Source organism: Symphalangus syndactylus, chromosome 11 (assembly GCF_028878055.3).
Source record: "Symphalangus syndactylus isolate Jambi chromosome 11, NHGRI_mSymSyn1-v2.1_pri, whole genome shotgun sequence".
NCBI lineage: Eukaryota > Metazoa > Chordata > Mammalia > Primates > Hylobatidae > Symphalangus > Symphalangus syndactylus.
In genome coordinates, this window is record NC_072433.2 from 62,908,244 (window position 1) to 62,921,488 (window position 13,245).

The 13,245-nt window shown below is 43.6% G+C and overlaps 1 protein-coding gene across 4 annotated transcripts in view; it reads right to left on the minus strand.

Annotated features, from left to right (window-relative positions):
- Positions 1-13,245, minus strand: part of ACSM5 (acyl-CoA synthetase medium chain family member 5) — a 29,813-nt gene that overhangs the window by 10,865 nt on the left and 5,703 nt on the right. For 3 of the 4 annotated variants that reach the window (XM_055298623.2, XM_055298624.2, XM_055298625.2), the window contains exons 3-8: positions 12,637-12,847; positions 11,469-11,676; positions 9,491-9,634; positions 6,792-6,945; positions 2,994-3,073; positions 747-870 (exon numbers count right to left, since the gene is read on the minus strand). In XM_055298623.2, the coding sequence (XP_055154598.1) occupies positions 747-870; positions 2,994-3,073; positions 6,792-6,945; positions 9,491-9,634; positions 11,469-11,676; positions 12,637-12,847 (921 nt within the window). The remainder of the gene's footprint in view (positions 1-746; positions 871-2,993; positions 3,074-6,791; positions 6,946-9,490; positions 9,635-11,468; positions 11,677-12,636; positions 12,848-13,245) is intronic. The other variant, XM_063612815.1, reaches the window with a different exon arrangement.

Below are 13,245 nucleotides of genomic sequence, written 5' to 3' on the forward strand. Positions count from 1 at the left end.
CTTCTTCATTTTCTTCCTATTTTCTTCCCTCTTTCTTGCCTTTCTTTCTTCTTTTCTTTCCATAGTCAACAAACAATTATGGAGCACTCCAGTGGATACTCAGACATAAAGAATTTAATGCATCTCTAAGCCAAAAGACTCGGTTGATCCCCAGATCTCTTCCTAGATGACTGTAGAGGACGCTGCTTAGAATCTTGGACTCCGAATAGTGGCAGATGTAGGCTGTCTTGGTAGAGATAAACAATGCCTTCAGCAGTGAGGGCTGGTTTGCTGGTCATGGTATAATTGTAAAAGTACTTTAAATTACTTTTTTTTAATTTTTAAGCAGTGTGTGTGTGTGTGTGTGTATTTCAATAGCTTTTTGGGTACGTGCATTTTTTGGTAACATGGATGAATTCTATAGTGGTGAATCCTGAGATTTTAGTGCATCTGTCAACTGAGTAGTGTACATTATACCCAATATGTAGTTTTTTTTTACCCTCACGCCCCTCCTCCCACCTTCCTCCTTCTGAGTCTCCAAAGAATTTTATACCACTCTATATGTCTTTGCATCCTCATAGCTTTGCTCCCACTTATAAGTGAGAACACATGGAAATCAAAAGGGAAGGAAAGCTGATGGAATTTTGTTATCAGCTTCTCCCCTGGGGGCAGGGTGGTCCCTGAGAAGCTTCAGGGAGGTGACAACTGGAGAGGCAGGAGGCTCTCGAGGGGACCTGAGGCAGGGACCTGGCCCCTCCAGCACTCACTGTTTCAGACTGTCCATAGCCTTCGTACAGCTCCACGCCTGTCTGGCGTTTCCACTTCTCCCTCACGTCAGGATTGAGGGCCTCTCCTCCAGTCAAACAGTGCCTCAGGCTCTGAAACTGGTACCTTTCTCAGGCAGGAAAACAAGGCCACCTATGGTCAGGATCTTCATACCACCCCACCCTCTGGTGCCACTGCCCAGAGGCAAACACCCACAGGCACTAGAGGGTAGATGCCCCTGCTTTTTAATCTGCTCTAAGTGAGTCCATCCTCTGGCTTTGCAACCACGCTCCTCATGGACAGATAATTTCTCAAAGATCCATCCTATCTGAGTTTGGGATAAAATCAGAAGCTCATATAATAGGTTTTGGCATAATACGGTGAGTTCCAGGTAACTTGGCCAAAATAATTTAGTTGGAAAAAAATTGATTGATAATAAATTGGTTAGGACAATAATCTGATTGAAAAGGATAGATAGATGAATTAGAAATTGAAAAGATAGGCCAGGCACCATGGCTCACACCTGTAGTCCCAGCACTTTGGGAGGCCAAGGTGGGCAGATTGCTTGAGCTCAGGAGTTGAAGACCAGCCTGGTCAACGTGGTAAAACCCCATCTCTACCAAAAAATACTAAAAATTAGCCAGGTATGGTGGCACATGCCTGTAGTCCCAGCTACTTAGAGGGTTGAGGTGGGAGGAAAGCTGGAACCTGGGAGGCGGATGTTGCAGTGAGCCGAGATCATGCCACTGCACTCCAGCCTGGGCGACAGAGCAAGACTCTGTCTCTAAAATAAATAAATAAATAAAAATAAAAGGAAAAGGAAAAGAAAGGAAAGAAAATTGAAAAGATAAAAATTAGCCCCCTAAGAATCCCAAAAATTCCTACAGATATTATGTTGCAAAACGCCCTCTCTGTTCAACAAATCATCCAAACTACAAAAAAAAAAATCAGTGATTGCAAGTACATTTTTAATCTTAGAGGAGAGGGGAGATCAAATTGGCTTGATTAAGTTACTTATTATTACCAAAGAGCATTCAACGACATTGTTCTTTTTTTTTTTTTTTTTTTGAGATGGAGTCTCACTGTCGCCCAGGCTGGAGTGCAGTGGCACGATCTCAGCTCACTGCAGGCTCCGTCCCCCAGGGTTCACACCATTCTCCTGCCTCAGCCTCCCGAGTAGCTGGGATTACAGGGGCCGCCACCTCGCCCGGCTAATTTTTTGTATTTTTAGTAGAGACGGGGTTCCACTGTGTTAGCCAGGATGGTCTTGATCTCCTGACCTCATGATCCGCCCGCCTCGGCCTCCCAAAGTGCTGGGATTACAGGTGTGAGCCACCGCGCCCGGCCCGACATTGTTCTTAACAAGGTACTTGGAGCTTGCTTTCAGCCAAAATCATCATGTGGAGATGCACCCATCAGATCAATGAATGGGATGATTTTCTTATATTGGAGAAGAATTCACTTTTAGAAGCATGTAAGAACTCCCTCTTTTGGACACTTGGTGGGTAGATTCATGTGATTAGAAAAGACGAGAGGACGACTCCTCATGACTTGGGGGAGGACAAAAGAGGGAGAACAGGTCAGGGTTGGTGGATACTGAAGAATGGTGGGCCTCTCTCCACATATCCCAGCAACTAGCCCTGTTCTGCCAGAAGATGTTGCTTTGGCTTCACCCAGGATGGAGCCATCATCAGTGCCTTGTCCCTTTCTCTTGGGTGCCCAATGGCATGTGCTCAGAGAACAGTTGGCTGGGGTTAGTCTGAGGCTGAGAGTTGGGGCATGTACTGTGGTGCGGGCTTGCTAGTTTCACCAGACCTGAGAGCCCTGGCCACAAACCCCACTCCACAGGTGGCTAACAACTGTCCAATCATTTCTCTCGCCTCACAGAAGTAGCAGACACACTGCTGACAGAATAGCCCATGGGTGTATGGTGTGAGGAGAAGCCTATCTCAGGTGCTAAAATTTCAGTCTGCCTTAAATCTATTTAGTTCCATCTGGATGCAAATTTTGGGGGGCCAGAAGCTTGTTCTTGAGGGGCATCTGTGAGATTTACAGGTATGTTGACTTGTCAATGTGTATGTGTATAAATGTGTGTGCGAGAGAGAGGCAAAGAGAGAGGCAGAAAAATGTATAGAGGGAGAGACAGAGAAAGAAAGAGAGTTGGAATGAGAGGGTAGTTGTGTGTGTGGATACCCATGCTGTGTATTCACATACTTAGGCCCTCAAAGCACCAAATAGATGGGCTGTACCTGGTCAGATCCTCCTGCACAAGCAGCCGAAAGATGGTTGGGACACAGCAGAGGGTGGTTATCGGGAATGTGGAAAGAGTCTAAACAAAAACAAAGCGTGAAAGATGTCCTTAGAATCACTGGGGTGAGACCATGAAGATGGAGCCAAATGCATCTTTATAATCTCAGTACCAAAGCAGAGAAGCTGAAAACTATGTGTGGAATCCAGCAGCCAAGATGGTGCCCAGTGACCCCTACTTCCTGGCATTTGCACCTTTGAAGGAATCCCCTCTCACCTCATACCAAAGTGGGTCTGTGACAGCAATGGTATACTGCCAAGGTGATGAACACCACTTTCAAGATTCAGTTATACAAAGACTATGGCTTCTGTCTTGGATGTTCTTTCTCTCTCCCTTTCTTGGATGCCTTGTTCTGGGGGGAAGCAAGCCACCATGTTTTGAGTATGCTCAAGCCATGCTATGGACAGGTGCACACGGTGAGAAACTGGAGACTCTAGCAAATGCCCAGTGAGAAATTGAAGTCTACTAAAAACCACCAGTGAGGTTTTTGTTTTGTTTTGTTTTTTGAGATGGAGTCTCACTCTGTCACCCAGGCTGGAGTGCAGTGGCAAGATCTCAGCTCACTGCAACCTCTGCCTCCCGGGTTCAAGCAATTCTCTGCCTCAGACTCCCAAGTAGCTGGGATTACAGGTGCCCACCACCACGCCCAGCTAATTTTTGTATTTTTAGTAGAAATGGGGTTTCACTGTCTTGGCCAGGCTGGTCTTGAACTCTTGACCTCATGATTCACCTGCCTTGGCCTCCCAAAGTGCTGGGATTACAGGTATGAACCACTGCGCCCGGCCACCAGTGAATTTTTAAGCGATTTTCCAGCTTCAGTCAATCCTTAAGATGACTGCAGTCCTAGCAAATATCTTCTTTAAAATTATTGTGCTAAAATGCACACAACATAGAATTTGCCCATTGGAACGGTTTTTAAGTGTATAGTCCAGTGGGATTAAATATTTCCACAGTGTTGTGCAACCATTGCTACCATCCACCTCCAGAACTATTTTTATCTTCTCAAACTTAAACTCTGTACCAATTACACAATAATTTCCCATTACTCTCTCCCCTAACTCCTGGTAAACACCATTGTACTTTCTGTCTCTATGAATTTGACTACTCTTGGTATCTCATGTAAGCGGAATCATACAATATTTGTCCTTGTATGACTGGCATGTTTCACTTAGCATAATGTCCTCAAGGGTTATCCACGTTATATCATATAACAAGACGTCCTTCCTTTTTAAGGCTGGGTAATATTCCATTGTACATATACACCACATTTTGTTTATTCATTCGTCTGTGGATGGACACTTGTGTTGCTTTCACCTTTTAGTTATTGTTAATGCTGCTATGAACATGAGAATACCTTGCTGACCTCTTGATTGCAACCTCATGAGAGACCCTGCTCCCAAACCCCCCTCATTAAGCTGCCTCCAGCTTCCTGACCATCAGAAACTGTGAGATAAATGCTTGTGTGTAAAGTGCTAAGTTTGGGTATAATTTATTACATAGCAATAGATAATGAAAACACTATATGAGAGCTGGGGGCAGTGCAAGGAGAAGGTCCATACATTGGCTGATCAAGCACTATATGGATAATGGTGGTGATGAGTTTGATCATGATGATAACAATCAGTATGGGTTAAGAATCTACTATATTTGGTCCACGATGCGATACCAGCTTATTCCTGCAAGAATGGCCATAATCAAAAAATCAAAAAATAATAGATGTTGGCATGGATACAGTGAACAAGGAACACTTCTACATTGCTGGTAGGAATGTAAACTAGTACAACCACTGTGGAAAACAGCGTGGAGATTCCTTAAAGAACTAAAAGTAGAACTACCATTTGATCCAGCAATCCCACTACTGGGTATCTACCCAGAGGAAAAGAAGGCATTATATGAAAAAGATACTTGCACATACATGTTTATAGCAGCACAGTTTCCAGTTGCAAAAATGTGGAACCAACCAAATGCCCATAAATCAACAAATGGACAAAGAAACTGTGGTATATAAATATATATAATGGAATACAACTCAGCCATAAAAAGGAATGAATTAATGGCATTCACAGGGACCTGGATGAGATTGGAGACTATTATTCTAAGTAAAGTAACTCAGAAATGGAAAACCAAACATTTTATGTTCTCCCTCATAAATGGGAGCTAAGCTATGAGGATGCAAAGGCGTAAGAGTGACACAATGGACTTGAAGACTTGGAGGAAAGGGTGGAAGGGGGTGAGGGATAAAAGATGACAAATTGGGTGCAGTGTATATTGCTCAGGTGATGGGTGCACCAAAATCTTACAATCACCACTAAAGAGCTTACTCATGTAACCAAACACCACCTGTTCCCCAATAACCTATGAAAAAAATTTTTTTAAAAAAAGAATCTACTATGTTTTGAAGCAACCTAAGTGTCCATCAACAAATGAATGGATAAAGAAAATGTACATATACACAACGGATCCATAAAAAAGAATGAGGTCCTGTCATTTGCAGCAACATGGGTAGAACTGGAGATCATTATGTTAAGTGAAATAAGCCAGGCACATAAAGACTAACTTCACATTTTCTCACTTATTTGTGAGATTTAAAAGTCAAAACAATTGAACTCATGGAAATAGAGATTAGAAGGATGATTACCAGAGGCTGGGAAGGGTAGATGGGGGCTGGGAGAAAGATGGGGACGGTTAGTTCGTACCAAAATAATAGAATGAATGAAGAAGAACTATTATTTTAAAGCACATCAGGGTGACTATAGTCAATAAAAACTTAATTGTACATTTTAACATAACTGAAAGAGTATAATTAGATTGTAACACAAAAGAGAAATGCTTTGAGGGGATGGATACCCCATTCTCTATGATGTGATTTTCATGCATTGCATGCCTACATCAAAATACCTCATGTACCCCATAAATATATACACCTACTATGTATCCACAAAAATTAAAAATTATTTCAAAAAAGAACCTACGATGTGCTGGCCCCTTTGCCTTGTATCATTTCATTCTCGCGAAACTCTATAGAGATATGTTATCCCTTTCTTACAGGTGAGGCTGAAGCTGCAGCTCAGGGAGGTTAGGCAACTTCCCCAAGGCCACACAGCTAGCGAATCAAAGGTGTAGGATCAGAGACCAGGTCTGACTCTTTGACTGATGGCACAGCCTGTGCAGTTAGCTACCATGTGATACAGCTTATCTCAGTACAAATAATAACAGCAGAAGGGTCCTCTGACATTTTAAGGAATGACAGTTAGGATGTGGGGGGCGGAAGAAAGGTGACCTGTGTCTTGACTGGGGGCACCAATCTCCTCCCTCCTCATGAGAAGACCCTGGGAGGCTGAGCAGAAGTCACCAGGACTCTCTAGTTGGGCCAACTACTCATGTTAAGCACCATGGACAGTAGCATTTGGAGTTGAGGCATAGACTGATTTTGCCTAAGGGTTTGACAAATATCTAGGGTTTTGGCAGGAGCACTGGGAAGAAAGTGGTGGAGACAAGGGCACCCCACGCAGGAGAAATAGCAACGAAATAGTCTTACATCTAGGAATCTAGCTAGAGCATAGGCAATGATTGAAGGGAACCAGGTGGTCAGGAACCAGATTATGGAAGGCCAGGGAGCCACACCAAAGAAGCCTTAAATTCACTGATTCATGTGTTTTCTCCTGCAGCCTGAAATCTATATCCCACTCATCTCATTTGTACCCAACACATATGGGGTATTGTTGGTTTTTCCTCTTACATTCAGGATAACTTTGGCATCAACTCGGGGCAGCTCATGCACAAAAATGCAAGATCCATTAGGCCAGGCAGAGAAGAGAGTCCAGGCTGCCTTCACCCAGCCAGTGTCAGTCGTGTTCCAGAAGATGTCCGATTCGGTCAAAGCCACCCACTGTCTGCCAAAAATTAGAGAATGTCAGTACCCTTGGCAATGACTCTACCTTTAAAAAGGATTGTATGATCCATATCACCACATTTGGAGCCCTGCTCAGTGGGTACTCACTTATACTTGTGAAACCTGAACAAGAACCATCAAGTCAACTGTTGTCTCAACCAGCATTTATTGAGCATCTTCCATGTACCTATGCCCTAGGCTAAGAATACAGAAACAAAAAGAGTTTCCAGAAAGTTCACAGTCCAATGTATGTGATACATAAGGGAAAAAAATTAACCTCAATACTCTGTGCTAAGGTCACTTTGTTTAGCCAACATTTATTTAGCATTTAGTCTGGACTTAGCACTAGGGATAGAGAAATGAACGATTAGCCTTGCTTTGAGGGCCTTATAGTTTAGGAAGTATAAATTTCTAGGAAGCCCCTGGAGAGCATGTTTTAATAGAGCTAAACACAAAGCCTTGTGCAATTATAGAGAATAGGCACCTAACCCAGAGCAATGATGGACATGGGTTTCTGAGAAATGCTCTGGTAGAGGAGGTGACACTTGAGTTAGACATAAACAATACATAGGGATTATATAGGTGAGGCAGAGAAGCAGGAGCATCCCAGGAATGAGAAACAGTGTCTGCAAACATGGAAGACAGAAAAGCAGTCATGCACTTGAATCCTGGGACACACGCACTCCTTGTTCTCCCCCTTTCATTGGCTGTTCCCTTCTCAGTCTCCTCTGCTGAGTCCTCCTGGTCTTCCCCTTCAGTGCAGAAATGCCCCAGGCACTCAGTCCTGAGACCCATTGTCTTTTCAGTTTATATTGCACTTTGCTGATCTCATCCCATCTCATGGTATTAAATACTATCTTTACACTGATAAGTTCAGCATGAATCTTTCTCATTAACTTCAGACATGTGTATCCAAATGCCCACTCAACATCTCCACTTTTAACAAGGGGATGGAGATGTCTAAGAAGACTCTCGAATTGACAACTCCATAAACAAACTCTGTTTTCTTCCCACCAGACAGCTCATCCCACAGTTCTTCCCCAATCATTTAGTGCTTCCAGTTGTTCAGGCCATTCCTCTTAGAGCCATCCTTGACTCCTCCTTCTCATTCCACACTTATTCTGTCAGCAAGTCTTATTGGGTCTAGGTTGAAAATACATTCAGAATCTCATCTCTTCTCCCACTACAGCCCCCGGGGCAAGCTACCATGCTTGCCTCTTAATGCACCAGTCATCTTCTTTACCTGTTTCCCCTACAGTTTCATTGTCAACCCAACATCCTGAGTGAGCCTTTAAAAAACATATTAGATTATGTCAATCCTCTGCTCAAAATATCCAACGCTTCTCAAAAAAAATTAAACATAGAATTACCATATGATCCAGCAATTTCATTTCTGCATGTTTACCCAAAAGAAGTAAAAGTAGAGACTCTAACAGATACTCGTATGCCAGTGTTTATAGCAACATTATCGACAATAGCCAAAATGTGGAAGCTACCCAAGTGTCTATCAACAGGTGAATGGATTATTTAAAATGTGGTCAAGGCCGGGTGCAGTGGCTCATGCCTGTAATCCCAGCACTTTGAGAGGCCAAGGCGGGAGGATCACAAGGTCAGGAGTTCAAGACCACCCTGGCCAACATGGTGAAACCCCATCTCTACTAAAAATTCAAAAATTAGCCGGGTGTGGTGGCAGGCACCTGTAATCCCAGCTACCTGGGAGGCTGAGGCAGGAGAATCGCTTGAAACCAGAAGGCAGAGGTTGCAGTGAGCCGAGATCGCACCACTGCACTCCAGCCTGGGCAAAAGAGCAAAACCCTGTCTCAAAAAAAATAAAAATAAAATAAAAAATAAAAATAAATAAAATGTGGTCTAGCCCTACAATGGAATATTTTTCAGTCTTAAAAGGGAAGGAAATTTTGACACTTGCTATGACATGGATGAACCTTGAGGACATTATGCTAAGTGAAAGAAGCCAAATTGCAAAACAAAAGGACAGACTGCATGATGCCAATCACATGAAATACCTACAGTATCAGATTCACAGAGATTGAAAGTAAAATAGAGGTTACCAGGGGTGAGAGGAGAGGGTAATGGGGTGTTATTGGGTAATGGGGTGTTATTGGGTAATGGCATAGTTCTCATTTGGAAAGATAAAGTAAATTCTGGAAATGGATGGTGATCGTGGTTGCACAACAATGTGAATGTATTTAATGACATTAAACTGTACACTTAAAATGGTTAAAAGGGTACATTTATGATATATGTATATATATGTTTATATGTGTATGTGTATATATATATGTGTGTGTGTGTGTGTATATATATATATATAGCCACGATTTAAAAAGAAACCTCCCGTGTCTTTTCACCTCACTCAGAGTAAAATCCAGAACCATCAAGATCCTTCCTAAGCTGCTCCTATTGGCTTCTCAGTAATTCTGTAGGCTCTCTGACCTCAGCTCCTGACACCTTTCCCCTCACACCACCCCCTCCAGACCACTCCCCACTTTCTGTTCTTGGATCCTCTAGGCAAGCTGCTCTGGTACCTTCCGCTGGCCACAAAACCCAGTCCGTAGCTGCTCTGGGAGTGCTCGACCATCTTGGGGGCCCCGGTGGTTCCGCTGGTGAAGTAGATGGCCAGCGGGTCTCGACTCTTTGTCTTCACGCAGTTGTGCTCTGTAGATGCCTCCCTGTAAAACGTAAAAACACTAGGTGGCACTACCATGGTAAAAACAGTTAGTAGCACCAATAATACGTATAACAACAATATGACTACCGTTTCATAAATACCACGTGTGAGGTGCTGTGCTGAAAGCTCTGGCTTGGGTAATCTGCAACCACCTCGGGGTAGGTACTATCATTATTAACCCTTTTGCAGACAAGGAAACTGAGGTTCAAAATGGTTAAATAACTCACTCAAAAGTGCTTACCAAGGTATGAGGACTTTCTGGTAGAACACACACATGTCCATGTCTATAATTCTGCACATTTAGGCACAGCTTCCACCCCCATCCCAATTTCTAGTAATTTAGAACTCTTTTCTAAAGGTTTTCCCCAATATGGGGTTTTGAGATCTGGGTAATTCCCAAAGTTCTGTGATCTGGATGATCAGCTAATCCACTGGCTCTCATCCCTGGCTGCATCATGAAGTCCCCTGGTAAATTTTTGGAAGAAACTTGTCTGTATCCACTCTGAATAAAATAAAATCAGAATCTTTGATGTTTTCTTAAATGCTTCTCAGTAATTCTAGTAACAGTCAAAATTGAGAACCACTGATCTAGGCCCACCTGACAGCTCGTCAAAATCATATGAGCTGATTTTTTTTTTTTTTTTTTTGAGACAGTGTTTCTCTCTTGTGGCCCAGGCTGGAGTGCAATGGAGTGATCTTGGCTCACTGCAACCTCTGCCTCCCGGGTTCAAGTGATTCTCCTGCCTCAGCCTCCTGAATGGCTGGGATTATAGGCATGCGCCACCAGGCCCAGCTAATTTTGTATTTTTGGTAGAGACGGGGTTTCTCCATGTTGGTCAGGATGGTCTCAAACTCCCGACCTCGGGTGATCTGCCTGCCTTGGCCTCCAAAAGTGCTGGGATTGCCTCCAAAAGTGCTGGGATTACAGGCGTGAGCCACGGCACCCGGCCCTATGGGCTGGTTTTTTAAAAAAGATCCCCAGGGCTCTTGCTTAGCTATGTCTGGTTAAGTAGGTCAGATGTGAGGCCTTGTCATCTGTATTCAAAACAGCACCCAGGTGAATCTGATGCAGCTGGTCTGTGGGATGAGCATTCGTGACTCAATGGTTCAGGCCCCTGAGAGGCTCCTTTTGGGTTCTGGCTTCCAATCAGGACAAAGTCTCGAATTCTGAGATGGGTTTCCACCAGGCCCTTGCTCCAAGGCAAATATGGTCTCGCCTCTGCCCACTCCTGACTTGACTACTTTTTAGCACCTTGGGCAAGTCACTTTAGTTTTCCAAGTCTCAGTTTCCTCATTTGTAAAACTGGGTTAAAGGGCTCATCATAATGTCTTTTCCAGGGATTAAATAAGATGATGTTTTATCCATTATGGTGTTCTGAACACCAAACACAATGCTTGTCATGAAACAGATGTTCATTAAATCTTTGCTGCATGAATGAATGAAGGTGAAGGCTTACATAGCACAGTATCTAGCAATACACTAAGTACCCAATACATGGCCACTAGTTTATTATTAATTGACCACCTGCTATGTGCTAAACGCACCATATAGGTTATTTCATGTACTCTGAATGGTAGCTCTAATAACTACTACCGCATTATAGAAGCAAATGAAGCACAGAAAAGCTGTTGACAAATCCAGCACTGACTGAATGAGGGACTTTGAACATTAAGGTAGGGACCAGGATTATGCTCAGGTCAATCTGGCTGCCAATGGGAGTGTTCCTCTCTGATTCGCTCTCTATGTGTGAAATCAGCAATGCATTTCATCTTTTGTTGCTTAAAGGGGAAATGACTTCATTTTTCTGCTGTTCTCCTGGAAAGCCCCAACTCACCGGAGGAGTTCCCTGAAGTTCAACCAGCCTGGCCGACTGCTGTCTGACACCAGCAGCTTGATCTGGAGGGAGGGGCATTCGGCGCTGATGGCATCCACCCTTGGAGCTAGGGAGTCACTGGTGATAATGGACTTGGCCCTGGACGCCTGCAGCCGGTACTTGAGGTCCTTCTCCGTCAGCTGAGTGACACCCGGAATCATCACTGTCCCTGGCATAAAACAGAAGGGGATGTTGACTGGATAGTGGGGAAGGCCTTGGGTATAGAGGTAAGAGATGAGGGCAGGAAGGGGCTGGGGAGGGTTGGAATGTCTGAGCTGGAAGAGGTAACAATAATAATAATAACAGCCTAAAAACCCTAGCCTTCTGAATAAGTGCATGATCGCTTATTCACTCAGCATCAGCAGAGGCTTGCTAGGCTCACTGTGGCCTCTTTCCTCCTCTGTTTCTCTGCTGAAGGAACCATTCTAAGAAGATGTTTCACTGCCCTGGACATTCGTGACAACAGGAGGACCTGTCCCCCTAACCTCCTGCAAGGGATAATATCACTGGTTCTTTTATTTCATCTTTATCTTCCTTCCTTTGGGAGCTGGATGATGCTGTGATAACGAGAATCATAAAGTCTAAGAGTGAAACTAACCTAGATTGGTTATAAGCGTCCCTCATCTATAACTGCATTGTTCGGGTAAAATTCTAGCAACTAAAGCAAGGCTCCCAAACCACAACTAGCAGAAAATATGCTTGATTTGTCCCAGTCAGGACTTTTTAAAATGATAGATGCCAACATTAAAAGACAGGAGGATTTTTCATAAAAATCCAGAGTTTTCCATTACAAGTCAGAAGTTATGATAACACTGGTATTAATTCTGTAATGGGAACATTTGCTTCAAGTTGAGAAGCAGCGACCCCATTTGATAAAGCATGTGATCTCCAGTTTGCCGCAGTCGTCACCCCTCCCTACTGCCTTGCACTGGCCTGCTTTTATCAATTACATCATTGTCTGGCCCCTATTATACAGTCAAGTCTGTGATTGTTGGGCAAATAGGAAGTAAACACAACTCCACATAGGGTTTATTTTTGCTCCATCTTCAAGACCCTGTGGACACTGCAAAGCTCTGGCAGGTTGTGTCTGCCCCCAACCCAACTAAAATTCCCAGCCCTGCTTACTGACCTGTCCGCATACAAGCCACACTGACCAGCCACCACTCCGGGAGCCGTGGGAGTACCAGCATCATTCTGTCCCCAGGCTGCAGGCCGCATGCATCCCCCAGCACATTGGCTGCCTTCCTGGACTGCTTCCCCAGCTCCTCAAAGCTCCACTTGATCTCTGCTCCTGTGCCATTGACCCACCAGAAGGCAGGATTTGGGGGGCGGTGTCCAGCCTAGATGGTGGTACAGGCAGAAAAAAAATAGAAGCAATCTATTGAGAATTTTTGTTTGCTTGTTGCTGTTTTTAATGTTTTATAATAGTTAATATAAAATTCACAGGGTTCAAAAAGCAAAGCAATATGGAAAGACATGCATTGAAAAGGCTTGCTCCCCTCCTTGTACCTATCTGCCCTGTTTCCACTTCCTCTGCCTCACTAAGTAACCAATTTTATTAGTTTTTTGTATATCCTTCCATAGTTTCTTTAGGCAAACACAAGCATATATTTTTTTCTACTATCTTTTTAATGCAAAAGGTAGCACACGATTTGCACTGTTTTCTGTTTTCCCCTTTTTTATTGAAATATAATTCAGGTACCATAAAAATCAACATTTTAAAGTGCACAACTCACTG